The 27,686-nt window shown below is 39.6% G+C and overlaps 1 protein-coding gene across 7 annotated transcripts in view; it reads right to left on the bottom strand.

Moving 5' to 3' along the window:
* Positions 1 to 1,078: 1,078 nt before the first annotated feature.
* The window catches only part of Grik1 (glutamate ionotropic receptor kainate type subunit 1), a 384,549-nt gene continuing 357,941 nt past the window's right edge, over positions 1,079 to 27,686 (bottom strand). For 3 of the 7 annotated variants that reach the window (XM_041678559.1, XM_041678564.1, XM_041678560.1), the window contains 4 exons: positions 26,912 to 27,137; positions 16,833 to 17,083; positions 2,032 to 2,118; positions 1,079 to 1,576 (listed from right to left, as the gene is read on the bottom strand). In XM_041678559.1, coding sequence (XP_041534493.1) covers positions 1,421 to 1,576; positions 2,032 to 2,118; positions 16,833 to 17,083; positions 26,912 to 27,137 — 720 coding nt within the window. In that variant the 3' untranslated portion in view covers positions 1,079 to 1,420. The remainder of the gene's footprint in view (positions 1,577 to 2,031; positions 2,119 to 16,832; positions 17,084 to 26,911; positions 27,138 to 27,686) is intronic. The other 4 variants (XM_041678562.1, XM_041678565.1, XM_041678563.1 and 1 more) reach the window with 3 other exon arrangements.

The following is a 27,686-nucleotide window of genomic DNA, read 5'->3' as shown; positions in this document are numbered from 1 at the left end:
TCTTGTGTGACAGTGATCTGAAACACAGATTTCCATCACCCGAAATTCCATATTCCACAAGGAAATCGTTCATGAAAACTTTGAGTCTCTACAAAACAAAGAAAGTCATAAGTAAAGGCAACTTTAAAATGCAGGGGTGGAGATGCAGAGACACAGGTGCAGTAAGATGAAGAGGTTTCTTTATGGGCTCAAGATGCTGTCTGCTGGCATTCTTAGCTTTGGACTAAAGTTAGATGTCTATAATGTAATAGACTCTATATTCACAAGGTTGAATTCTTACATGGAAGGAGGCAAACAAACAGAGACTCCCTCTGCCCTCTTTGGCATCAGACTTCTGAAGGGAAGCTGCCTTGTCTGGCAATGAAGGGAAAGCTCCTGAAAAGATTCTGTGTCTGCAGAGCCTGGCTGGCTGATCTGAGATGAGAACATTGCAGGACCAGAGGCTAACTGCTTTCTTCTGGGCTAAGTGCTGCCTTTCTAAACATCTTACATTTTAAATGTATTTGATTCCTTTTTCCACCTAACATTGCAACCTTGGTCAGGTCAGTGCCATTGAACACGGTGCTTCCCAGCCTGGGCTCCTTCTGACCTCCATCTTATACTCCCATGTTGCTTGATGACGCCTGTTTCATTCTGTCATTGGTCTTCCCCTAAGGCAGCCTTTACCATCCCAGGCCCAGGTGACTGTCCCTGCACCCTGTTCAGTGTCTGACATCACCATTCTGACAGGCATTCCCCTCTTGTTTGTATGAGGAGAACACATCTGTTTTTCCTCAAATGATAGCAGCGTGATATCTTACAATGTGGTGAACAGTTAGCTTCTAAATGTGCTTTCCCTTTTAAAAAAAATCCTTTCTTTATAATATGCTTACTAATTTTCAAGTGGTATTTATTTAAATCATGTATAAAATTAGACTTTAGAACACAAAGATGAATGGCTTTCCCTTCTACAGTAAGCAGGTAACTTCTCTAAACTAAAACAGCTATATAAACTCAGCCCAGATGACTGTGTTTCTTAACATATAACTCGGAGCAGCAAATTCTATAGCTAGTGATACTCAACAGCCAGTGCTGGGAATGAGGGGAAAATTGGGGACAAACCGAGGCTCAAACTTGTTATGAAAAACAAAGTCCACGTATTTATTATTATTTAGAAAGCACACATAGCAATATATTGGGGGAAAAGAGAAAATGCAAAATAAGTGTGCATACAAATTCATCTGAAAAGAATCAGTTTCACTTCTGAATAATATCTATGTGAGCTTTAAAAATTGTGCATTTCTTCTCCCTCTATCCATGATTGGAGTTACGGATAGAGGTATGTGAAAACACGTCTCTTTCTTGTCAAAAATCCTCCCTCCACGTAAGTGCAATGGGAACGTCCTTCTCCTTGGACGGTGCCTAGACGTGTGTTCTCGGATCATGCCACAGTCTCCTTTCTCTGAGTCCGTCTCTGATGACAAGTAAGGATACTTGTGAAGGAAGATTTGCCCTTAGTTCTTGACTTTTTCTTTATTTTTTTCTGATTCTTGAGTGAGATTCCCAGCTCTTCCATGATGGCATTGAAAGACAGACACTAGAGATCACAGAATAAGGGAGAGTCAGGGTCCTGGCACCACGACCAGCCTGCACCGACTTGTATTTCTTGCCTACCATTTGATGGACGTAAGTTACTTTTTTTTAAGGCAGGTCCATAACTAAAGGCCAGCTCCCATCACCACCTCCTCCACCCACTGGCCGGCTGTCCTTTATACTTAAGGAAACTGAGGCAGGAAGTTAGCTCAGCAGACTATATTCTACTCACAAGCATACCAGTTCAGAAATGATAGACTTTCCCAGTTCAGAAAACAAAACAAAAAACAAAGCAAAACAAACCCCCCACAACTCAAAGCTCTCAAATTGACAACTTACCTTTGCTGAGACAGCAAAATAGAGTTAAATTAAGGCATTTCCCCCACTGAGATGATCCAAACATTGATAGAGTTATCAAGGCATACGACACTTCAGTAATGCTATAGAAAGTGAACAAACCTTCTCTACACCAAGGCTTTCTTTTTTGCTCCCATGAAACCTTACTTTGTTCCTAAAATAAAATCTAAGTCTTGATGACTTTCCTTTCTGATAAAAAAAAGAAAAAAAAACAATTTTAAATTGTATATTTTCTCCAAAAAATCCAGAGATTCTGGCAGCAGCAATGACGCAGCTGGGGTTGAAATGGAAAATAATGGCATTGAACTGCACAGCAAAAATAATGATACCACACAATGGAAGATGGAAGAGTGGCAGAACAATGTTATGTATATGCAGAAAAAAATATATATAGATAGATACATATCTCCATTATAATATGCTATGCCTATTTGCATGCACACCATATCAACAGCCAACACAGCATAATTTGTTGTCATTTCTTCTATCCAAGATAAGCTCTTTGGACACATTCCTGCCTTCAGGGATCTACAGCTTTCCTTTTTGATGAGGTTACTATGAAAATGTTCTCTAGTGAGATAAGGCTGCCCGGAAGGTCAAAAACTGCAGGATCCACTTATATGAAGTATTTGAAATTTTCCAACTTGCAGAAACACAAAGTGGAGTGGTCACAGCATGGCCAGGGGCTGGTAAGGGGAAATGGGATGGTTGCTATTCGCTAGGTATAATGTGTCTGTTAGGAGAAGAAATCATTTCTGATTTCTGGATGACCATTTAAATGGAAGGACAAGAGGAAGGAATACAAGAAGTGTCAAAGATTTTATAGACATTATTATATAAAAACCTTATTCCACTCATTTATTAGATGATCGCAAATTATTATCAGGGACACTAAGTTAAAACAAAAAGGAAGTACTGTCTGGTGCTGCCTCCCTCTGTTTAATAAGGACAGCTGACCCTCAAGTGACTCCGTTGGAAATCATCTATGTCTGGATCTTTTTTAAATCACTGTAAGTGTTTTGTGAACTTTTCCTTGTGAAATCATCTTACAAAATTATAGTCTTGGTTTTATTTTAACTCTCATGGATTTAAAATTAACTATTCATGCCATTTTGAATTTAAACAGTAAAAACGAACTAAAAAATGTAGCTTCCATGAGAAAAAGAGTGAAGAAAATGTTGGTTGATGCTACTTTCCTTATTTTGTGGAGAGAGATGGCAATAGACTTTTATCGTGACATTCAATTATGATTTTATTTAAAAGCCCATTCTCTTGCCAATTTTAGACGCCTTAAAATACAACAACCCTTATTTTCTGATCAACCCTAAGTGCTCACTCCCTTACTTCAGTATGAGACTGAGCACACCTCACTTTATCGGTGATGTTGGTCCCTTTGTCTTTGGTCACAGGCTTTTTGACTCTCACTTTGTCTCTGACTGTCTAAAAAGAAAATGGCAAGCTTTGGGGCTGACCTTTCTGTTTCCCTTTAAGGTCCCCTTCGGCCTGAGCACAAATAAACGATAGTCCTTCTCATCCACAAGAAATGGACCAGTGAAGGTCATTGCTCAGCCCAGGCGCCATGTCAAGGCATTAGATTCTCACCTTGTATAGTCTCAGAATCTACACTGGCTTCTATATTTCTGTTTCTGCATTTGGGATTTTAGCAGCTTCTCCCTATTAATAGTGCTGTGGAAATGTAATTTATTAAAGTGAGGGTTTGAATTTCTAGGTGCTGCTTTTGACAGGAAGTATTAAGCATTCAGCTAACCACCTTTCTCTAGCAGCACTGTGGTTGCAGTCAGAGGATCCTAGGAGTTGTCTTCCACTGCTTTGTGGAATGGAGATGCTGCTATAGTCCTGGCCCTAGGCTTGTTTATCATTGGTAGCCAGTGCTCACATTTTAAGCATAGCTCTAAATGGTCATGATTTATAGTTTATAATTGGCGACTAGCATCAGAATGCTGGGATTGAAACTTAGTTATGCTGTCAAGATATTTTCTTTTTTACTCAATTCCCTTGTTTATAAAATGACACTACAGTGGAATCTGCCCCAGAGATTGGATGAAAATTCAGTAAATTCAGTGAGCTGGTGTGTACATGCATGTGCGGCATGTGTGGCGCATGTGCGTGTGTGTGCGTGTGTGTGTGTGCATGCATGAGTGCGTGTGTGCATGTGGTGTGTGTCCTAGAGAGAGAGAGAGGGAGAGAAAGAGAGAGAAAGAAAGAGGGAGGAAGGGAGGGAGGGAGGAAAGGAGGGAGGGAGGGAGAGAGAGAGAGAGAGAGAGAGAGAGAATAATGCAATGCCTGACACATTGTAAATAGGTTTCTTACAGTACCATTGTATCACTGCAGTGCAGACATTTCAGCTCTGCCGGCACTGACTAATTCATGGTTTGCAGAGGACACAATGAAAAAGCGGATGCTTCTCTGAGTCAAGCCATCGTATACCCTCCCATGGAACAATTCCTTTTGGTTATTTAGACCATGTTTTAGTTAAAGTAGATTCTGTGTATATTTAAACCAGAACATTTCAGTATCTCTTATCATGATTTCTTTAATATCTGTTATCATGATCCCTTTCTAATTCATAACATGTCTTGGTGCTTATGTGAAAATGACATTGAAGGAAGACTACGTGCTTAGACGTGACAGGCATGAAGTACAGTAGCTTGCTGTTTAAGACCACACTCTGACAGGTTTCTGTGACGGGAAGGCTGCAAGAAACTCCATTTGCAAATGAACTTGAAACAAAATTATGTTATTTGTGCTGTTCTTGTCAGTGTTCAGAGATAAAGTGAGGTGTGTGTGTGTCTTTGTGTGTGTGTGAGACTTCTCTTTTAGAGGAGAGGAAACTGAGCAACAAATTATTCTAGCTGAGACCCACATAGTTCATCGTAAGTTGCAGCTCTCCTGGTTATTAAAGGGAGAATCACACGCTTGAGGATTTGGTCTCCCAAGTGCCTTTCTCTTTCTTGCTTCTCCTGCTTCAAGCATTTCTCCCACACCCCCTTCTAATTTCTCTCGCCTTCCCTTTTGGAGAATTTCTTTTAATAGTTGCTGACTTCACGGTGCCTCCTTTAGATTAGCCCCAGATGTTTGATTTCACGGTCCTAGTGTGAGCCTGGTGCAAATATATAATCTTTCCCTGTAGCTTTAATGGTCTTATTGCAGATGTTGTTTGGAAGGGGTGGGACTTGGTGCTCTGGCTCTTCCTTATTGGTAGAGCACTAACGTGAAGCCCGAGGGTCAATATCCAGGACTGTGTAACACAAATCACTTTTTATTTTCGTCTTGTTTTGCTTCGCAAATAAACTGTGTTAGAATCCTCACCCCCCCCCCCCCCAAAATGATCCAGAAGATATGTTCCCCACAATGTGTCAAAGAAAGTTCGGAACTCATGCACCTGCCCTCACATCAGAGGTCATATTATTAGTTTTCAGAGCAGTGGTAACAGGTCTGCTTGTGCCTGAGAGCTAGCGAGGGAGCTGATTCTCATCCACAATGGATATGCTGGGGTAGAGGAAATGTAAGCCCTGAAAAGCCGTTTCACAGTTTGGCTACTGACCCTGACTCTCTCTCTGGACCCAGAGACCCTTTGTGTGGACCATTTCCCCGTGTCTTCTATGATGCTTTGAATGGGCCCCTCAGAGGTAATTAATGTACAGCTCTGGGCTTTTCTTCCTGTGGCATGTACACCTAACCAGTGTGTTCTTCTTACTCCTTGGCAGCACGTTTCACCACCTCTTGGTCCTCCCTTTCCTCCTTGTTCATGCAAGGAGAAACTGGAACCAAGATCATCACTTCCTCAGATGCTAGATTTCCTGTTCCCCATCTTCGGAAATTCATTCCCTAGTATTCTCAGTTTTCCTGTCTAGGCCATCAAACTATAAAGCTGAATGTGCAGTGCATACAGGGCCGCTCAACATCCTGTGAAGCCAAATGACCTTCTTTCTGGTTTATCTTTTTTTGAAAGGGTGACAATAGATTTTGCTATCATGATAAATACATTGTGCAACAGAATTCTTAATACAAGTGAAATTTGAAGGTTCAAAGAAATTATGCACATAAGTTACCAGCCAGGGCTGTGAAACCTGTAAATCAGGTAGATGGGGGCAAGTGTCTTCATTCTGTTTTAATGCTAGGGGTGATTTCATGGGAGCCCTTGAGAGTGTAACCCTGAGGCAATAAGAATTTTGGTATTTATTCACGTGTTCCTTACCCATGTTTATGAATCTCAACATTTTCCCCACTTCTCAAGTTACACTGAGAGTTTTGTAAGCACTGTCCTGGAGTCAGGGATGCTAGGTGTACACAGAGAATACAGACCGTTACATTCTTAAAGACATTTTGTGGAGCTATTAGAGGGTACTCTAGTCTCTGACCCTATTAGTTAGAATAGCTGTGCGTTTGTAAGAATGGGGAAAACCAAGTGATCTGCACTGTAGAAGGCTGATATTAGAAATCCAGTTCCTAGCTTTAAGGACACAGAGAATGGTCCATGAAGGTACAGTTGTTTTGTGTCTGTTTTCAAAGGATTGTCGTTCAACCTGGGGATGAGGGAAACTGGTCCTAGAAACTGGGAGTAATTGGGAATGAGCCCCTTACCTCTCTCTCCCCACCATGCTTGAGTCAGAGATCCATGGCCACTGACGGGCACTTTGGGCCTAAGAGGACCTTCCTTGTTCCAGAAAGGCCAAAAAAAAAACAATGAGTACAGAGAGAAGGGTGAAGGATGACCTACTTCAGCCCTGTGACTAGAGCTAAGACATTGTATGCAGTGGGAATGAGTTTCATGCAGACCTGGTATGCACTCATCAGCAACTCTCTTTGCTTGAAAGTGGCAGGGATGTGGACTTGTTCCCCAATATAAGCTACTAATGGAAACTTTCTTCTCTTTGGAAGCAGTGTCAGATGTCCATATAGCTGGCTCCTCATCCCCTTAGCTTCTCTCTTGCTTCTAACACTGAGATAATCTCACAGTGATTGTCTCATGAGGAGGACTGGCTCTATTTCACTGTTTTACTTTAAGCTTTTCTCAGAAGAGGTAGGGCCATAAAAATACATTTCCAGAAGTTTTTTTTCCTTCTCATTAGAGTGGCTGGCTCCACCCTTGACCTAGAAGTGGGGTTTCAATTGCTCATAATTCTTATTCATGGTGTCTTCAGTTTTTAAGCACTAGCTTATGTTCATTATAATCGATATGCATTTTATGATGTAAACTAACTTGTTAGAAAGTTACATTTTAAAATGCGATTCTGCTTAAAAAAGAAACAAAAACAAACAAACAAAAAATCCACAACAAAACAGAAATTCAGCTATATTCACTATTGCATCTTGTCATATCATGAAAATTCACTTTTGATTGGAAATGTTTTCTTTTGTTTAATGAATCAGCTACCCCAGGTCTTTCTCTTTGTTTCCCTCACCCACTCCTCTGACTTCTCTTTCTGAAGGCCATCTGCAATTAAGAGAGGAGTCTGGAGGGCTTGAGAGCTACTGTTCTGTGAACTCTATCTGTCTCTTTGACTTTCACTGGTGTGGCATCTATTAGTTCACGGATATCCATCTGTCTCTGCTAAGTCACCTGAGATGCCCATGGTTCCAATGGTCTCCTGGTGGTCTGTGTACGCATCTTTTCATTTAACCTCAATTTTACCACCCTGCTACTATTCTCTCTATTCTTCCATAGCCTTTTGTTTTTCTGAGAAAAGGCATGGGGATATATATATATATATATATATATATATATATATATATATAGTTTTTGGTGTGAGTTTGAGCAAGACTTTTTGGAGGCCTCCATAGGCTCATTACCTAATACTGTTTTTCCTGTCATTCAAGAGACAGGTGGAAGATTTCTGTACAACTCTTACCACTTACTGGGCTCTTTGGTGAAGTGAATGAAGGTATTTCTTTCACGGTTCCCTTAGACCACTTTTGAGATTTCCACTTGCTGTCCTGTGCTGACTTGGAGGTGGACTCTGAACTGGTCTTAGAAATTCAAGTGGCATCTAAGCATTGTGGTTTCCCTTCCGTGCTCTCCTTTTGCCCTAGTGGTGGAAACCAGGTAAGGGAAGTGGAATGAGAAGGAAAGCAGCACTGTCTATATTACCTCAGTCTCTGGGGTTGGATTCCTTGCTACTTACAAACTATTTCAATTGGGACCATTGATTTATTAAATGAAACCTCTGGATTCTGCAGCTAAAAGTCATGTATTCTGAGAGCACTGCTGTGTCGCAAATTTGAAAAGTCAGTTTGGCTCTCAAATGCTGAAAGTTTGACTCCCCTCTAACTTGATAAAGCAAATATGGAAAACAAATACATGCCACCCACTCTGACTACCTTTCCCAGCATTCTTAGATAGGTTCTGCTTTCAGACTTGGGCCTGACTATGTAACCAGTTCAGTTTATTTCTACTTTCCCAATTGGTGTGCAATCAATTATATGCTTCCAAGAACTTTCTATGTACATGCCTCCTTGCTGTCTGTCTGTCTCTCTCTCTCTCTGTGTGTGTGTGTGTGTGTGTGTGTGTGTGTGTGTGTGTGTGTGGTTAATTTAATCTGTAGGTTCATCCAAATTGAGAATGATCCCACTTCTGCAATAATCACTGTTTGGCACAATTTGAACATGATTGACTGTGTGGGCATCCCCTCACCCCTTTTCTGTGTTGGTTGAATGGATTATTTTCTCTATCCACAGGAGGCCTATCTTTGAAGTACTGACAGGGCAATGCAATCCTGCTTATCATGCTAAAAATTTAATGTGTTCATCAGACACACAGTCATCTTAAAACATGTACACGTACATGTATTTTATTTTTATACCACTTTGTTATTTTATTTCCTTTATTTTTCTAGTATATTTAAAAACCATTGTGGTGATATGGTAACCTCAAATTCCATTTTTTAAAGTTGAAGAAACAGAGGTCGGGGGAAGCAAATTCACTTGCTCAGAGTCCCAGGGCCATTTAACAGCAGTGTGGAGGACTGAATTATTTTTCAAGATCCTGTCTATTGGGTCACACAGGACTTTTAGAGTTGGGTTTTTAAGAAGAATTATTTGTATTTTGATGCAGCATTTCTATATGAATACTAAATGTCTCCTCCATGCTCTGATGCTTGGGTTTCTAGGCAAAGGCAGTCTTCCCACCAATACAAAAAGAACAGGCTTCTGCAATATTATTTTTTTTTTTTAAATTTTCAAGACAGGGTTTTTCCGTAGCTTTTGGTTCCTGTCCTGGAACTAGCTCTTGTAGACCAGGCTGGCCTCGAATTCACAGAGATCTGCCTGCCTCTGCCTCCCGAGTGCTGGGAATAAGGCGTGTGCCACCACCACCCAGCCTGCATTATTTGTTTAATAAATTAATCAAGCCAAAGATTTAAAACAAACAAAGCAAAACAAAAAACTGGAGCTACAGATATTTCTAAGTGCCTAGAAACATGCCAGGCTTGGGAAGACTTCTTGTGTATGGGAGTTTCTTAGTCCCTGTTGTTGTAAATGACTCAAGAATCAGATCAGGGAAGACTTACGTTCAGAAGCTGATCATTTTATATATGAATGTTTTAAGTTTGAAAATGTCATTCAGTTGAAATATTGGGAAGAAAGACTATTCTGGTTCAGTTTCCTGCACTGTCTTGTTTCTGGAAGCACAATAACTGCACCCCATCCCTTTGGTCTTCGTTATTAATTTTGCTGTGCGTACCTTGTGCTCATTACTGGGCAGTTTAGGTCAGTAGTTGAATGCAGCCTGACATTAGTGATGTTCAGGGTCGGTGAGGTGTTGAACCAGGCAGTTGTGCAAATGCGGTAATGACTTGCTTTTTCCAGAATGCTCTAATAATGATAAATAGAGATTCTTTGAAATTTTAAGGAAAGATCTTCTTGCCCATATTACCAGTTTCTATGAAAGGCATTTTGAAAGCTGAATAGTTTTAAACCCTGTAATCTGGACATGAAATTCCATGGATGTGAGAAGCTCTGTGAGATTGTTCCTACAAGTACCCTGTATGTCAGCAGCCTGCAGAGGTGCTTTACTCTCCGCTGGGGTTAATTAATGATGGGCAGAAGGCAGTACAGAAAGCATACATCCTTTTCTCTTGCTTTTCCATGTTGTTCAGGCTTACTAGCAAATCGACCTTGTAGGATAGACGCCATGTTCTTGGAAATTAATTGGAATTCATTGTGGTATTGCATTGTAGCTCATAGAGTATAATATAATGCTTCTCAAATATAGTGAGGATTTTTGGAAGTGATTTTCCTTGGATAAGTTTATAAGAATAAAAATCCAGTTGATTTTCGTGTTTCTCATGCATTTTTGCTGAAAAAATGTTAAAATTGATTTATAATTTTAGTCTAGTATAGCAAAGTACAATGTGAAGCTTTATTTTTTTCTTCCTTGGATTAGGTGATTGACATATTTATGAAGAAAAAATTAACATAATGTTTTTTATTATTGTTGATGTCTTTGTTCAATCTTTAATATCCTTCTATCTGATTTTAAGCAGTATTTTAAAAATAAAACCCACAACCTGCTACTGTTTTACAACAGGTCATGATTACCATTCAACTTGACAAAACTGTTACGTTCATGGTAGTTTTTAATAAAAACCCGTGTGTGCCAAGTGCTTTAAAGTAAAACAACTATACTCAGAATTATTGAAAAAAAATAATTCATGTAAGAAAAGCTATTTAAAAATTCCTAGTATTCAAGATAGTTCAAGACTCATGAATACGACCCAATTTTGGAGAAAATCAATACATCCAAACTAACTTTAATGGAAACTAATACATACAATGAATTTTGAATATCCTTTTCCAGGTTTTATTGAACATCCGGATTCCTGACTGTGTCTACCAAAGTGAACATGTGGAGCTTGAGGACAGGAAATGTGAATCACCCCCCAGATGATTGTGATTTACACTAAAGTCTCTGAACTAATGATGTAAATACAGTCTGATGGGTTTTGTTCTAAATTTCACTTGAAATGCAATGGACCCTGCAGAGGTCAATGTGGTCTTTGCAGTTATTTCCATGGCAACAAGAACTGGTTGTCTGAAGGACTAATAAAAGAAATATAGAAAAATGTATGAAGGCCCAAAGCAGCAACAAACTACTTACTTCATAATTTTGAATAGGGATAGCTCTATGTTTTACAAGCAAATGTAGAGATTGTGAGTTGAATATCATAAAGTTTCTGTCTCTAAGGATATGCAATTTATTCTTTGAGTATTCACATAAAGGGACCATTGAATATCAGATGCTAAATATATAAACTCCCTCTCTTTTAGGATTAGTGGCTCTACTTTTAGCCTGAGTCAATTCATAAAAATCAATGATTTATTAGGTCCAATTATATCCGCAAACTAGTGTTTAGATTACTGAATCTTAACTCTTTTTGACTATTAGAATCAATTGAGCATCTCAAATGATAACAATTGCCTTGCCCTAACTTCAGACTAATTAAAGCAGACATTCTGGAGAGAGGGCTCAGAGTTGCTACTATATGCATCTTAATATCTTACCTATTCAGACCCTTTTCTTGAATGGAGTAACTTTATTATTTTTTTAACATGTGTGCAGGGAAAACTGGATAGAGTTTATATATTTTCATTAGTATTCCTGTTTTCTAAATCTGGGTTTATTTTAACATGATGAATTTATTTTTCTTACTGCTTATGTGACCAGAGAGAGATTTAATTTTTCTGTAGGGTGCAATATTTGTTGTACAGCATTTATTATCAAGACTTTATAAGTGGCCTTATTTGCTATGTCATGATTAGACTTCATTTAATTCTCATGGTGTATATAGTAATAGAATCATATTGAATGATGTGGCATTCCTTTCTGTATGTTGTGAATCTATTTTATTACCATTGGTTAATAAAGAAGTTGTCTTGGTCTATGGCAGGGCAGAATATAGCCAGGCAGGAAATCTGAACAGAGATATATAGAGAGAGTAGGTGGAGTCTAGGAGACACTATATAGCTGCTGAAGGAGAAGGATGATAGAAACGTACCAGTAAGCCACAGCCTCAGGGCAATAGACAGGTTAATAGACATGGGTTAATTTAAGATATAAGTGCTGACTAGGAATATGCTTGAGTCATTGGCCAAATAGTGTTGTAATTAATATAGTTTCTTTGTGACTATTTGGGTCAGAGCAGCAGGAAAACAAAAGAACCATCTCTGTTTATACTCTGATGGAGGTGGGTCTTGTATCTATTTGTTGCTTTCAGTGGTTAATTAATAAAGAAACTGCTTGGCCCTCTGATAGGGTAGAATTTAGATAGGCACAGTAAACAGAACAGAATGCTGGGAGAAAGAAGCTGAGTCAGGGAGTCGCCATGATTCTCCCACCGGACATTGACACAGGTTAAGATCTTCCCTAGTAAGCCACCTCGTGGGCTACACAGATTATTAGAAATGGGTTAGATAGATATGTAAGAGCTAGCCAATAAGAGGCTGGAACTAATGGGCCAGGCAGTGTTTAAAAGAATACAGTTTCTGTGTAATTATTTCGGGTAAAACTAGCCGGGTGGTGGGATGCAGCCCGCCGCTGTGGAGCTGAGTGGGAATGCAGCCCACTGCTCCGTCTTTCAACAATACTCTAATTTAAAATTAAGGAAATTGAAGCTTAGAGAAGTTGAAACTTGATCCAAATGTTGCTTAATTGTTGAATGGTTTATAAACCACACACAGTATAAAGTGTCTTCCACATCATCATGGGTATTGATATTATTGATATAACATCACTGATATCAATCACATATCACTGATATTGCCATATTTGTGTTTCCTAGAGGGTCATCTGGGTCACACTGGTCTTTCCAAGTGCTTTATAGAAAATACACTATGACTTAAGAGCTTGAGAGATAGTGAGAAGTTGAAAATTCTCTGTCCATGACAACACTAAAATGCCACCTGGCAAGGAAATGTAGAGTGTGGTTCCTTTTGGGTTGTTTAACCATGGAAACATCATTAATGAGGCACTTTCCAGTGGTACCTGTTCTCAGAAATACTCCGAAGCAACCTTGTATTCTAGAAACGATTTCCTAGTGGGGGATGTTAGGCACTGAAGCTAGGACATACTTAGTAAGTGGCCTACAGTGATGACACATATGGCTGTGCTTGAACCTAAGTTTGGATAATTTATAAAATTCTCTTTTAATTTTAATGTCATAACTCAAGGTTTAGGACTCTAATAGCTGTTATTTATGATAATAAAGCTGAATTAAAATTTCTAAAGATCAAATGTAATGTTGTATAGGCAAACATTTTGAAAACCATAAAATATTGAGTAAATAACAGAATTAGATAGTATAGTCTAAAACAATACCAAAATATTGTTTATTTATTTATTTGTTTGTTTGTTTGTTTTTGAGACAAAGTCTCATATAGTTCAGGCATCCCTCAAACTTAGTACATAGTAAAGGATGATTTTGAATTTCTAATCCTTCTCTTTCTATTTCTTGAGTGCTGGGATTACAGATTTGTGACAGCACACATAGTTTTGTGCATGATTGGGACTGGGGAGTCCTACCCCAGAGCTTCGTGCATATCAGGCAAGCATTACATCAGCCAAGCTATATTCCAAGCTCTCCTATTATTAACTTTTGAAGGAAATTAGTTCTTTATTCATCTCTGAAACACATTTTAAGGATGAGCTGTTCTGAAAGGTGAGTTTTGCTAGTTATCACCATCTGACTTTTTTTTATCATCAGTGGCTCAGAAACTTTGTATCCACGTGGGTATATTAAATAGTTCTTGGGAAATAAACATAAGCAGTTTGTGGATTCTGTATGCTGAATCAGTAAGTCATGAAACTAAGAAGCATGGAGCCTTTATCCCACCTGATTCTATTGACTGTGAGAATAAAAATCCTGATCAGTGACACACAGATTTTTTTCTACTTTAATAACAGTAAATACATAGTAATATAATTTTTATATATTTTCATAAGAGATCATTTATTTAAAGAAATAGTCAGAGACAGAATCAGTGCAGGAGTCAAATTTTCTGATCATGCTTTACTGAGGAAATATAAGATTGATTAGAAAGAGTTGTAACTAAAATGGTCATGCAACGTGGCTGCCCAGATGCCAAACAACTCCTCTCTAGAACATATTCCTGGGCTGGGATATATTCCTGGGGATCACTTGATATGACAAGGAGTAATTTCCTGGTAGAGAACAAAGTCCAACTGATCCCATATTGAGAGGAGGTGAAAGACAGTTCCATTCCCCCACTCTCTGAGAAGGGTGAGTGAACTCTGAGCAAGCAGCAGACATTCCTTGTCACACCAAATTAAGCCTGCCATTGGCTTCTATGTCACCAAGCTGAGTTAGTGTGGGGAGTCTTCACAGCACTTTGAATGCAGGTAGAAAATAAATCTGCAGAGATCCGCAGCTAATGCATATGGAAATTCTCCCCCCTTCCCTTTCTCCACAGCACAGTTGGACTGCATTAATAATGGCTATGGGCCCAGGGAAATGAATGTAAATTTGGCAAGCCTCGGAAAAGTTGGCCCCAAGAAGCGCTACTCTATCTTAGGTGAACAAGAAGGGAATGCAATAGTGTGGTGTGAGAGAATGTTCATGGTTGCAAAGTGTGAGTGTGGGTGAGCAGAAAACAGAAGATGCCATGAATTAGTTCATACTTAGGACTCTGCTTGGCTCTTCAAAGAAATATACATAATTTGAAAGCAAATGAGGTCCTTAGTGGCTCTACAGCTATAGATGACAGCTAACTATTGTGTGAAAACCTGATGTTGCTGAGTTTCTGTCGAGAAATCATTTTGCCTATACCTCAATCCCCGAGTGAATCTCAGATGAGATAATTCCCCTTACATCCACGTTCAACTATTATTCTTTCAGAGATGATCCCTGAATCTTTAAAAGCCATGATATTAAGTTTTGAGTAAATAATACATTTAAAACCTTGGGATCAATTTAATTAAAAATTAACAATGTTATAGAGTTACTTGTATACTTATTGAGAAGACATGGCTAAAGGGAAGTTGAAATATATAAGTCTAGAGAACACATGAGACAGGAAGAGGAGGGGAAAGTTCACAAAGATGAAAAGAAGTGCACACAGAATTAGCATTTTCCCGCGATTTTCCCTGTTGTGTCTCAATTTTTGTTTATGAAGAAAGGGTTATTTTTACTTTTAATGCATAAAGAAAACAGAAAGACAAGAATTTTGGATAGAATAGATTTTTGTATATACATGCATCCAGGAGTCTATATTCTCCTAAAACCCTGTATCAGTATCTAGTACACTTTTTTCCCGAGACCCAAGTGGAGTGCCTGGAGTAGTGTATGTATATTTTGTTAGTGTAATGGGAAAGTACATGATGGCTATTTCTGCCTAGTAGACTCAGGCACAAGCAACACTCATTACAAACAGTTCTACTGGGAACACCTTTTGAAAAACTCAGTTATACAGTATGGACTGAGGACTGTGTCCGAATCCCCTTTTCCTCTCGTAATAATTTGCCACATTCTACGTCTGTAGATAAAGTAGTTCCGGAAGTGGAGTTGGTCGGATGGGTTTGTTTACACTGCAGTCCATAAAAGAAACAAAAAGCCTTGCATGCAAAAGAAATGAGAAAAAAATACAGAAAGTGAATAAATGAAAATCAAGAATGAATGTTTAAATGAAAAATTAAATAAAATGAAGCCAGCAGTTATAAAGCAGCACATTAAAGCATAATATATACAAGCGTTTATTTTTCAAATTAGTAGCATAAAACAAGACACCTCAAGAGCGGATTAAAAGTTAGGGCAGATCAGTCCATTCTACCTATCACCTCAAGACAGTTTTCAAGAATGAGGTCCAGGAAAGGTGTGACCCATTGCCTCATAACTGCTTTTTAATTTTGGGGAGGGTTTCCATAGAGAAAGAAGGTTATAGCAAATTATGCCTAGTGTCAGGCTGTCAAAACACAGTTTTCACATCAAGAAAGTGGTTCTAGTATCTGGTTATTAATCAAAACCAGCCTCACAATTTTCAAGACTCTGTGCGAAATGGACATATGAAGTCCTACCTTGAAAATTATTAAGAGTTTCATAATATTAGTAGTATAGCATTAAACAAGCTGTTTGTTAATAGCTCTTAGCTCTGAAATTCTAGTGGTATTTTTAGATTAAACTACTGGATTAATATAGTACAATGTCCTAAAGCTGTGTATTTTATTTATTTTAGTGGGGAATTATTTTAAATCATAGTCATTGTGGGTTTTCTCCCAAAGCATTAAGGTTCCCTGTATGAATGCCTTTAAAAAATAAAATAAGTAAAATGGCTTGACTATTGAAATTGCCCATTATCCTAGACGCAATTTTGAAAAATAAAGTCTCAAATATGCTTTATTTTCATTTTTTGTTATTTATCATATTTGTAGGGAAATTGTATGAATTCTCTTTCTATACATTATATATATTGATGTAAGTAAATGCCCAATTTAAAAAACTGCTTTGTGTTTTTATAGAAGTTGTTTCGCAAGAGCACATGTGCTCAGAATATATACTGAAGGGCTGGGCCCATTGCTCACAAGGGTCTCCTGTAATTTTGGATTTATGCCTCCCTTGCTCTTCCTATAGTTTCTATCTTAAGAGCAAATAACGGTTGAAGAAATGAACTGAGACTTGAATTTCCGCACTGTCATCCCAAATAGTGCTAATTAGATTTAGTGTAGACTCTTCCTCCTTCCCCTTAATAACTGATAGAGCTGCTGCGCCAGTGGCGCCTGGCAGGGGTTCAATGCTCTTTGCTCTAACTCAGAAACGGCTCTTCTGGGCATCTAACTCATTAGACTGTGACAAAGAGGGAACGTATCCTTCACGTTCCCACATTTAAGACAAGTTCAAGGTAAAACTCCCCAGCCTTAGAAAGAGGTGACTCACCTGCTCAGAATCATTGTTCTTCCGTGATTTGTATAGAAATTCTCCAATGGCTACAAACACAGAAAGGACAAGTCCCGCAGCCAGAACAATGAAGATGCCCCCAATATTTTCCACTCCCAGAGCACTGGCTTCCTTACTCTCTTCTTCAGGGCAGCCGTTTCCTCGCCACCATTTCTCTTTCATCATGTGCAGCTTCCCTTCTTCTTGTAGTTGAAGAATGGCAATTGTGATTTTATCCCGGTAAGGAGAGCCTGGAAGTTGAGGATGATTTGGATGTTGGTCATCAATGGGATAAGACAATGTCAAGTCATTTGACTATCGTAGTAATGAATACTCCAGAGTGCTGCAAACTTGATGTAAAAATCTATTAGTCAAAGTTGGGAATTTCCAATCTTATATCTTGAAGAATCTAGCTAGAAGGAGAGGTGACATGTTGAGGTTCACTCTGGCCCAGGGTGTTTTTTTTTTATGCTAAATGAAACATTAAATAGGAATTTTATGACATCCCTGCTTCTGCTGAGTTCTTCACTAAATCCTTATATATGTCATGAGATTTGTTGTTTCAACTCTACCTTTTCTGGCCTTTTGGTGATCTCTTTTTGTGGCTGAGTTTTGCTGTTCTTCCATTTATTTCCCTAACTTCATCAGAGTCCCACTATGGCCATATTTTTGGACAAGGGACGCTAAAGTGATGGATAACATTTCTAGTCTCATGTCATAGCCCTTCCCAACATGCTCTGCTTGCTCTCTTTCCTCAAATACATTGCAACAAGAAAACACTTTCAAGTCACCAGTGACGGAGGAGTCCTGGAGTAGAAGGAATTTGGGTTCTAGGGCTGTTGCATGAAGCAGATCCCTTCTTTTAACCTAGACTGAGCTATGACAATCAAGGAATGTTTACGTGCAAGGCTGTTGTGGAATATTACTTTAAGGTGTGTTACATTTGTTTATGTCTGGAACATTTGTTTAATTATGTAAATACGTGTTTCATTCTTTTATGTTGCATTTGTTTAACTCTGTGAAGCTGTGTTACTTTGCCTCTTTAAAACACATGATCGTTCAATAAAAAACTGAACAGCCAATAGTGAGGCAGGAAAAAGGATAGGTAGGGCTGGCAGGCAGAGAGGATAAATAGAGGAAGAAATCTGAGAAAAGAAAGAGAAGGAGCAAGAGAACCAGGAGATGGGGACAGTAGGGGCCAGCCACCCAACCTCATACAGTCACGGAAGTCACAGAATAAGAGTGAAAGTAAGATTATGAAAGAAAAGGAAAAAGACAAGAGTTGAAAGGTAGATGGGATAATTTAAGTTAATAAAGCTGGCTAGAAACAAGCCAAGCTAAGGCTGGACATTTATAAGAAAGAATAAGACTCCATTTATTGGGAGCTGGGTGGCGACAGGTTCTTCAAAAGAGCCAAGAGTAAAAAGAGTGAAACAATCAACAACATAAGACATTGAAAAATTTCAGGTGTTGTTTACAGTGGTTCATCTGTAGTGATTCGTGTTCCAATCGAGATAAATTACGTTCTAAATGATTCTGAGGTGCTCTAATAGTCTACGGCAAGAACTTGGTAATATTTATGGTCTGTCGTCTCGTAATTCCATTGAAACTTTAATTATAAAGGAAATTATTATAGAAAGTGCCAAAGTACATATATTGAGACATAGTCTCTTAATTCCTGTGTTAATCAATGCAAAAGAGGTAAAACAAGATTCCTTTACTCGTTTATTCCCCCGGATGGTGACAGTTTTGGTAGTATTTCATCTCCTCAGTAGTATGAAGCTCCCTTTGCTTACAAAGCTACAGCCATTCCTGGTGGAGGCAAATTGAAAAGTCAGTTATCTTAAAGGCAAGGAAAAATTTTTAAAAAAATAATAAAGTCAAGACCATTTGTCAAAGAGATTTAAAGAAATTTAAAATCTGAAGGTGTGTTTAGGAGCCAAAAATCCAAGTCATTTCTCCTCTTTCCTTACATCCCAGCGCTAGTTCTGTGAAAGTGCTTCTGGTTGCCTCCCATCCCTACAGATGACTTATGTCCTATGCCATAGCTAAAGTTCTATAAGCTCAGGCTCAGTATTTTGTCATTTATTTCCTCATAAGCCTTAAAAAAAATAATTGTCAGCACTCCAAATCTACTTTAAAGGAGGAGTGGAATACTTCAGAGGGGGTATTGTAGCTTGTCAGTTCAGAGTATGGATTTTTGGCTGAGAAAAATTGATTTTGAAAACCGAGTAAGAGATATCAACTACTTGCTTAAAATTTCCCAGAACAATGGGTAGAGACAAAATTAGCAGCGTTAATATCCCTAGAGTGCACAGGCAAATGAGAGACCCTGGAGTGCTTTGCTCTAAAGTACACGGAAGCGCTATGACGAGCGTGAGAGCAATACTCCTGGCCATGGCTGCACAGAAGTCATAGTGATATACACAGTGGGTGCACAACAAATGCTTGCTGCCACTCTCCTCCTGCCTTCAGGCTGCACGAGACCTAACACATTATGGACTGATGGAGATCCAATCTCTGCTTAATGTTGGTCTCTAAGGAAGGCAATTTCCAGTCTTCCAGGCACATGTTTAAATCTTAACTGCTCTCACTCTATTGAAGTTTGATGTTAAATCCCTCAGGAGGCTCATTTCTAGAGCCTCTGTCCTGAGAGTCTCTGAGCAGCAGTTTTCAATTTTAGCTTGTGACTGAGCCAACTTTGCCAATCTTCTATTACGAGAGAGACTTCGGAGTCTCCGGGGACTCAGGACAAGACTAGATGTGGCAGAGACCTTTTCACATCTGCATATCTTTTAGGTTCAATTTTAGCTCCTTCTAAAGTGGTCCTGGTTGACATCAGAACTGACTTCTTGCAAATCTTTTGGGAAAAATAATGTGTGTGTACCCATGGATCTTCCTGGATAGCAACTGATCTCCCTTAAAGTATAAATTCATCACAAAAGCAACATCTCTCAAATGTTTCCAGCAGCTGTATTCCCCGTCGATGAGTTCACTCTGAAGCCCACCATCTGTTCCAATTATTTGCTCATTGTTTTTGCTTTAAAAGTATGACAGGTTTATCACCAGTATGAAAAATTCCTGGAGTGTATTTCTTGTCATCTAGGAAGGGGAGATGGATGCTCTTTAACATTAGTGTTTGTGATAGGTAAAGTTGGCAGGAGAGACTGAATGAGTCTGTTGAGGTCTCTCGGTGTAATAGATATCATAATAGATACCATACTATGTAAATGTGGACTGTAGACCCGCCACAGAGTCAGCCATCCACGGGTGTGTGTGTGTGTGTGTGTGTGTGTGTGTGTGTGTGTGTGTGTGGTGGGAGGTAGATTGCAATCCACAAATCGCCGTATTCACTCAGCAGAGCAGCAGAAAGAATAAGCTCCCACAGTTCCAGCCTCACCACCACTATACTGCCAGAAAACTTAGATTTCAAGAATTCCATTCTTTTTTCATTTCATTTTCAGAGTTAAGGATCAAAACCATGGCCTTGCACTTGCTGGGCAAGCAGTCCACCACTGAGTGGAATCCTCGGCCTCTAGGTATTCTTTAAAAGGAACAGCAATTGAAATTCTCATGTTTGCATGCTGCCACTCTCAGAGTGATACCCATTCTATTTCCTACCACACAGAAAACTTGGTGTCAAAGAGGGGTGCAGAAAGGGTAGGGTAGGTAGGTAAGGTGTGATAGAAGATGGGAGGAGAAAGATTCGGTGTCAGGTAATCCAGCTTAAAGGTGGCTGGTTTAAGAAACTCTAGTTGCTACAGTGTGTCACAATCAACCCTGGGCTCCCAGTAGTGCAAAGATTAAGGCAAAGGCATCCATTCCTGGTGTTTTTTTCCCCTCTGACTTGTGTTTCATTTACTAAACCAGTGTGAGGAAGCATAAGGAAATTTTTCTCATCTTCTGTCATGTATATTATCTGAAATGAGATGTCCAAGTGGGGTCAGGGAGATAGGACATTGTTTTAAGACCAAAATGATCATTATGTCCATTTAGTTGTTGCCTAACAGTCTTCATCAGCTGCCTGAAAACAAGCTGAATGAATTATATACGAGATTCCCACTTGGAGAACTACCAGGATCATTGGTATTTCTGTCAGGAAATGTCATGGGAATTAGATGGCCACCCAGTTTTATCCCTTTGCCTGATCCTTTCCCTGTGATACTCACTAACTTTCTTCTTTGAGTCTTCAAGGTAAGCTTCACTTTGGATTTATTGCACCACTGGGATGCTCTTATTGATTAAGCTTTGTATCTTTGGGATACATTTTTTCCTCCTTGTATTTGTGTCATATGACCTTTGAGATTCTTGAAGGTGTGCTTCTAATTGCTTATTTCGATTGTTTCTATGCCATCTTGTCTATTGGTCCAGTTGTCATCTATGTTCATGATGTGATATTTTGCTGTGTATGTTTTTGTGTGACACCTTTTTTTCTTAAAAGAAAAAAATACCATTTTAAATTGACAATAAATTTTAAATATGCCTCTAATACTGATAATACATTGGTCTATATTATTATTGTTAATTATAATGATGACGATACATTTGAAACATTTGAAATAATGTTTGCCCTTTTCATTTCAAATACTGCTTCCTGGATTTTCATTGAAATATTGTTACTGATCCATTAGTTATAATATTTTTAAAAATTGACTTAAAGATACTTTAGATACTCTAAAGTTAATTTCTTTTTTGCTTTTTTTTTGTTTACTACTTAAGAAACTGACTCTTATTAAAGTCAGAATTTAAGTGTTGCAACAGCTAAGCTTTGAGTGACTCTTCATTTTCAGGACTGGTGAAACTCATCTTCCGGGTGTTTAACCTGGTGTCAAATCCAATGGTGGTTGTCCTAGTTAGGCTCCCATTGCTGTGACAAGCACCATGATCAACAGCCACTTGGGGAGAAACTAGTTCACTTCATCTTGCAGCTCATAAAGTCCATCACTGATGGAAGTCGGGCCTTGGAAGCAGGCAGTGAAGTGGAGACTGTCGAAGAGCTGGGCTTACTGGCTTGTTCCCCATGGCTTGCTCAACATGCTTTCTTGTGCCACTCAGAACCACAAGTCCAGGGGTGTGATACCACTCACAGTGGCTTAGGCTCTCCCATACCAGTAATGACTCAAGAAAATGCCATACGGACCTAACCTATAGGACAGGCTGAGGATGAACTTTTCCTTCCTTCCTTCCTTCCTTCCTTCCTTCCTTCCTTCCTTCGTTTAAATATATTATGTGCGCTGGTGTTTTGCCACAGGTGTTGGGTTCCCTGGAACTAGAGTTACAGATAGTTTTGAGCTGCCATGTACTTGCTGGGAATTGAACCCAGGTCCTCTGGAAAAGCAGCCAGTATTCTTAATCTCTTGCTATCTCTCCAGCCCTGGAAGGCATTTTTTAAATTGAAGTTCTATTTACCAACCCTAGCTTGGGTCACATTGGCAAAAGTACTAATTATCACAAGGATAAGGGGATGAAAGATCAGCCAATGTTTTGTTGCAGCATGTCTAAAAGGGTCCTAAACTTTGGCAAATCACTTGTTCTCCTGATCAGAGAGGCCATGGGACCCCACAGGTTAAAGTCTAGGTGCTTTGCATTCTTTAAAGAGGACAATCATAACAGGAAAGTCTTCAGTGCTTCCTAGGGAAGTAGCAGGGCCAGCAAAAACCTTGATATATGCTGGTATGTAATACTGGCAGAGAGAAACTAAAGGAGCCAACACACTCATCCTATATCCCTAAGAGCACCTCATAAAAAAAGCTTAATTGACCATAGAGGCTAAATTCGTTACCACAAATTAAACTGACCATAGAGGTTTAGATTTATTAAACAAATGGAGGTTAATTTGTTACCACCTCCATGCTCTAAATGCTGGTGGGGAAGTGTAACCAAAGGATAAAATATTCCTAAGCCAATAGTAGTACCACAAGGACTCTCACCCCGAGAGCTTCTTCAGGGGACCTGGTATTTCTACAAACTGCAAAGGCATTTAAAAAAGGTTAAATGTCGTTCAGGTATCCAGCTTTATCCCGTTAAAGAAGACACCCAGAACATTCCTAGGCAACTGTGCTCCAACTGATCACCTCCAAACTATCTCCTATCTTAATTTCCTCTTGCCCCAAGGGGATGTCTAAAATCCCTAATTCTTTGTCTCATGACACAACAGACTTTCAACATTCTGCTACCTTCTCAAATGTTTAAGACGTGTGTTGTGACAGGCCTATTTTTCAGTTTTTGTTTTGTTCATGGATTAGCTTAGTTCTCAACTTGATACTGCCTAGAATCTCCTAGGAAGAGGTGCACAATGAAGCATTGCCTACATTGGGTTTGCCTGTGGGGAGGGAGGTCTTAATTAAACTGGTTACATGGGAAGATCTAGACCACTGTTGGGCAGCACTACCCCTATGCAGGGGCCCTTTAACTGTATTAAGAGTGGAGAAACCCAGCTGAACACAAGCAAGCAAGTAGACAGGTCTGCACTCCTGTCTCTCTGTTCTTGACCGTGGACGTGATCAGGTGCTTCCAGCTGTTGCAATTGTGATTGCTGTTGAAATAGGAGCAGCGGGGCTGCGTCCCCAGCACCCGGCCGCCTCCACGGCTAGCTTTACTCGAAATAATTACACGGAAACTGTATTCTTTTAAACACCGCTTGGCCCATTTCTATCTAGCCTCTTTTAGGCTAGCTCTCACACCTGGACTAGCCCATTTCTGATAATCTGTGTAGCCCACGAGCTGGCTTACCAGGAATGATCTTAACCTGCATCTGTCTGGAGTGGGAGAACCATGGCGACTCTCTGACTCAGCTTCTTTCTCCCAGCCTTCTGTTCTGTTTACTCCACCCACCTAAGGGTGGGCCTATCAAATGGGCCTAGCAGTTTCTTTATTGCTTAACCAATGAAATCAACAGATTGATATATGACACTCCCACATCAGATTGCCCTGCTAGAGTGGACTGTAGCACAAAATTGTGATTGGAATAAACTCTCCTCCCCTGAGTTGCTATTTGTCGGTGCTATTTTATTATTACAGCAATAGAAATGAAACCGAGACATTGCCCAAAGATGATTCATAAACCTCACTAATCAGATAGCTAAACTAGCCCAAAATTTCAATAATATGGTAATAGTTATTCTTACTTGCATCAGTTTGCCTAAAAACTGCAGAGCCCTAGATTTGTAGATTGTTGTTTAATAAAGAACCTATAGCCCATGTGCTGAAGGTAGAGGCTGTTTTCATTTAACAAATGCAGACAAGTGCAATAAAATCTAAGTGTTACCCAGCGCGGTAGTGATGTTGAGGAGTGCTTATCCTTAGGAGGGCTCAACTGTGGGATTTAAAAACCAGTGGCATTTCTTGGTCACCTTGGTTTGAATCATCTGGAGTTGAGCAGTTCCACCTGCTGATAACACTTCTGCAAGATTTTAAGCTCTTGTCAACCAAAGATCTAGTTCCAATGAGCTATTTGGACCAGCGCCTTCTACCCAAACCATTCCTAAGTAGCTTTGTTTGTTTGTTTGTTTGTGGCATCTCATGAAAGTTCAACCAGAATAACAGATGATAAACCAGACCACCCCTTTCTTCTGCTCAGCTCAGAGCAGCCACAAGAAGAGGCATCTAAGGAATCTACTAAGGCTGGTTTGGTTGCTCTTTCTGAGAAGAATGTAGAGTGAAGGCCGGTGGCTCTAGCTAATCAAAATGCAGTGGCCAGATGACTCAAATGACCATGGTATGTGCCCAACCCTAGCTGATTTATAGCACACGATTCCTGCACACAAGTCTCAGGGAACATGTGGAGGACAGGAGCAAAGATTGTAAGAGGCAGGGGACCAACATTTCACTGTATGTTTTGCCATCTATCTATGACAGGAAAACTGCACCTAGGAAATCTCAAAATGGCTACTAGAACAAGACATGAGCAATTCAAGACTGGTGAGACACTCCAGTGTAGAGGAGGCGAATCTCATGAATTTCACCCTAGAATAAGAACTGAACGCAATGAACAACTGCTCAGAGAATTAGTTTCCCCCAGGGATGAGCTCCCATGTGTAATTCTGTAGTGATCAGTCCTAGAAACATACATGTAGGTAACACTGAACATACTCAACAGGCTGTATTTATATGTATGTATAACAGCAGTGATTAAAGAAGAAGTGGTGAATTCTGGGGGAAGCAGACACAGAAGAGGTAGGAAATGGAAAAAGAAATGATGCATTTACACTTTTATGAAATTCTTAAAAATTAAAAGAAGAAAGAGACAAGAAAATGGAGCCTATCTCCTATTACGATCTTTACAAGTATATGGATCCCAGATTGTTCAAGGAATGCTTTAATCTTACTCTCCAGAGCTGCCACCCTGCACTCTGTGACCAGACACTTTAGCCAGCGCTGCTCTTATTTGAATGGCAGAGACAGCACAATTGGAAATTAGATACACAGTGGCTCACACAAACTTCCCACAACTGTGGTAATCTTCCTTTGAATGGAGCAAATTGAGCACAGAAAACTGGACAAGAGAAGCTTAGCCCCACTGTAAAAAGTGTATTCCTCAAATGGAGACCCCAGCCCAATGCCCTATGCTTCTATCCTGGTTATCTATCACCCAGGCTGGTGTTCTCTCCAAGCAGACTCAGGTAATATATTCTCCAGTACACTCCAATATACCCAGCAAACTATTCTTACAAAAGAACTGAGGGCCAAGAAGATAGATACAGCTCCCTCCTGTAATTGTTCTTCTGAGGATCTAGAGACAACAGTGACAATAAAGGTATTTTTTCAGAATATATGCTAATATTTCCAGCAGGTTAACAAACTGTTTGTGCAATGGTAACTCTTTATTTGGTTAATTCATATTAACATGGTGAATATTGTTGATTACGGATTGAAGACGGTTTTTAAAACAAAATTAATTGGTTGTCAAATTATTAACTTTAGCAAATTTATTTTACCTAAATTATGACTTTGTGTTTTGTTGGAAAATGAAATATCTGACCATACTTGTTCTTAAAGTCTTATAGATCTTCAGATGACTGCTGAGAAGGCCTCCCTTAGACAAGCCATGGTCTCCGACAGTCTGCAGTTGACAGCATTCCGTAGCAAAGCAAACCCTCTTGACTCATGATCCCTGCTTGGCTTCTGTAAACACTGAAGTTTATGATCCCTTCCTGACATTGACAGTCACACAGCATAATCCCTGCCAAACATGGCAACAAACTACAAGTACGGACAATAAGTCAAGTTTACCCTTGGCTCTTGTTTATCGGGCTCAGCAGCCACTACACTTTCTGCAGCTTTAGCTCCCAGGTCTGGAAGCCCTTATTTCTCTCCTTTGGATTACCAAAGATTCACTTGAGAGGAACAGGATACCTTTATGGCAGAAGCCCACAAGCACAGTGTTCTATAGAGAGAGGCAACAGGGGAAGACTTTTCTTCGTAGAAAGCATCAGTAATTGTCTCCTGGACATAGACACTTTTTCTGTTTATTCCTGTTCCTGTCATAGACGAGGATAGTATATGAGTGTGTGTTCTTTCTAGGCAAAGGATCCCGAAAAAGCACAGTGATATTATACAGAACAAATAGGAATATCTGGAGGTTTTAGGTAGTTATTTTTTGACTCTATTGTCTGAGCAAAGTTCAAACTTTAATTTCTACTCCCTTCTTTTGACATATTTATCATTGTTGTCCCATTTATTGAGAATGGAACAACAGCCTTCCATATTCAGAATTAATTTTCATCTATATGTAGAATTAATTTCCTTATATTCTAACGTAACTTAAGGCATTAAAAGCTAGGTACATTTAGACATTCAAGAAAATAATGTATGGAGGATAATTAGGAAAATGTGTTTTTTAATATTGATGAAGAATCACACAAATATTAAGCACTTATTGTGGTGAGATATAAAAAATAGTAGTTGATAGTTTATTAGACTGAGCCTCTGAGATTCCTCAATTTAAACCATTCCTTTTTTTTTTTTTTTTTTTTGACATTGCACTTCCTGGTGAGTGTGCCGAAGATATTCTCAATATGTTGGATACTTGCCACCAGCATTGCCCAGCTTAGCCTTGGCAAATGCCTTGTCCCTCTTACCTATAGGAGTTCCCACTCCGTAACCTTTGGAGTCTATGAGGCCCCCGATCTGGGTGAGGTTGCAGTTCCTCTGCGTCACGTACTCAATGCTGGTGGACTCCATCAGCAGGGCGTAGTCGGTGGTCAGCACTCTCTGGATCCCCTCATCGCTGTTTTTAACCAGTGCGCTCTGTTGTCTGCTGCTCATAAAAGCCCACATTTTCTCGTAGGTGGAGATCTTTGATTTCTGAAGAGAGAAAAAAAGCATACCCACCAGCAGAAGAGTGCTGAAAAATAAATGGCCTGAAGCCATTCACCATCCTCGTGGGTCCAATAATAAAGGGGACACTTTCTGTAGGCCCGGAACTGGATTGGTGAGACTAGGACTTCCGCCTTACAGGAAGCTGAGAAGAGTGCAGTTCACTACAGAAGATTACGTGGAGATGCTTTGATGGGAAGACAAGGAGACCTTGTCAGATGGATGTCATGGCTCAAGGTCCTCTTCTTGATTTTGGTTAGGGAGGAAAGGACATGAATATCAACAACGCTTGTCTAGCGACCCATTAACATTTGAGAAGAGTGCTTCTCTGTATATGTAGGCAGGACTCTACTCATTTACTCAGCTTCCCTCCCACCGCTGGACCTCAGTGGCTGCTTTGTTTTGTGTTTTCAGGTACGGAAGCTCCAGTGCCTGGCCAACACAAATTTACTAGGAAGAGTCTGTGAAATGTCACTTGCATTCTCTCCTTTGTTTGTAAAAGAAGTACATCTGTGGCTAAATTTTCTGCAAAATAGG

This window comes from Microtus oregoni, unplaced genomic scaffold (genome assembly GCF_018167655.1).
Source record: "Microtus oregoni isolate MIOR12 unplaced genomic scaffold, Mior012 000030F_ref0000283, whole genome shotgun sequence".
NCBI lineage: Eukaryota > Metazoa > Chordata > Mammalia > Rodentia > Cricetidae > Microtus > Microtus oregoni.
Note: the sequence above shows the minus strand (reverse complement) of the source record. Positions and strands in the feature narration are given on the sequence as shown.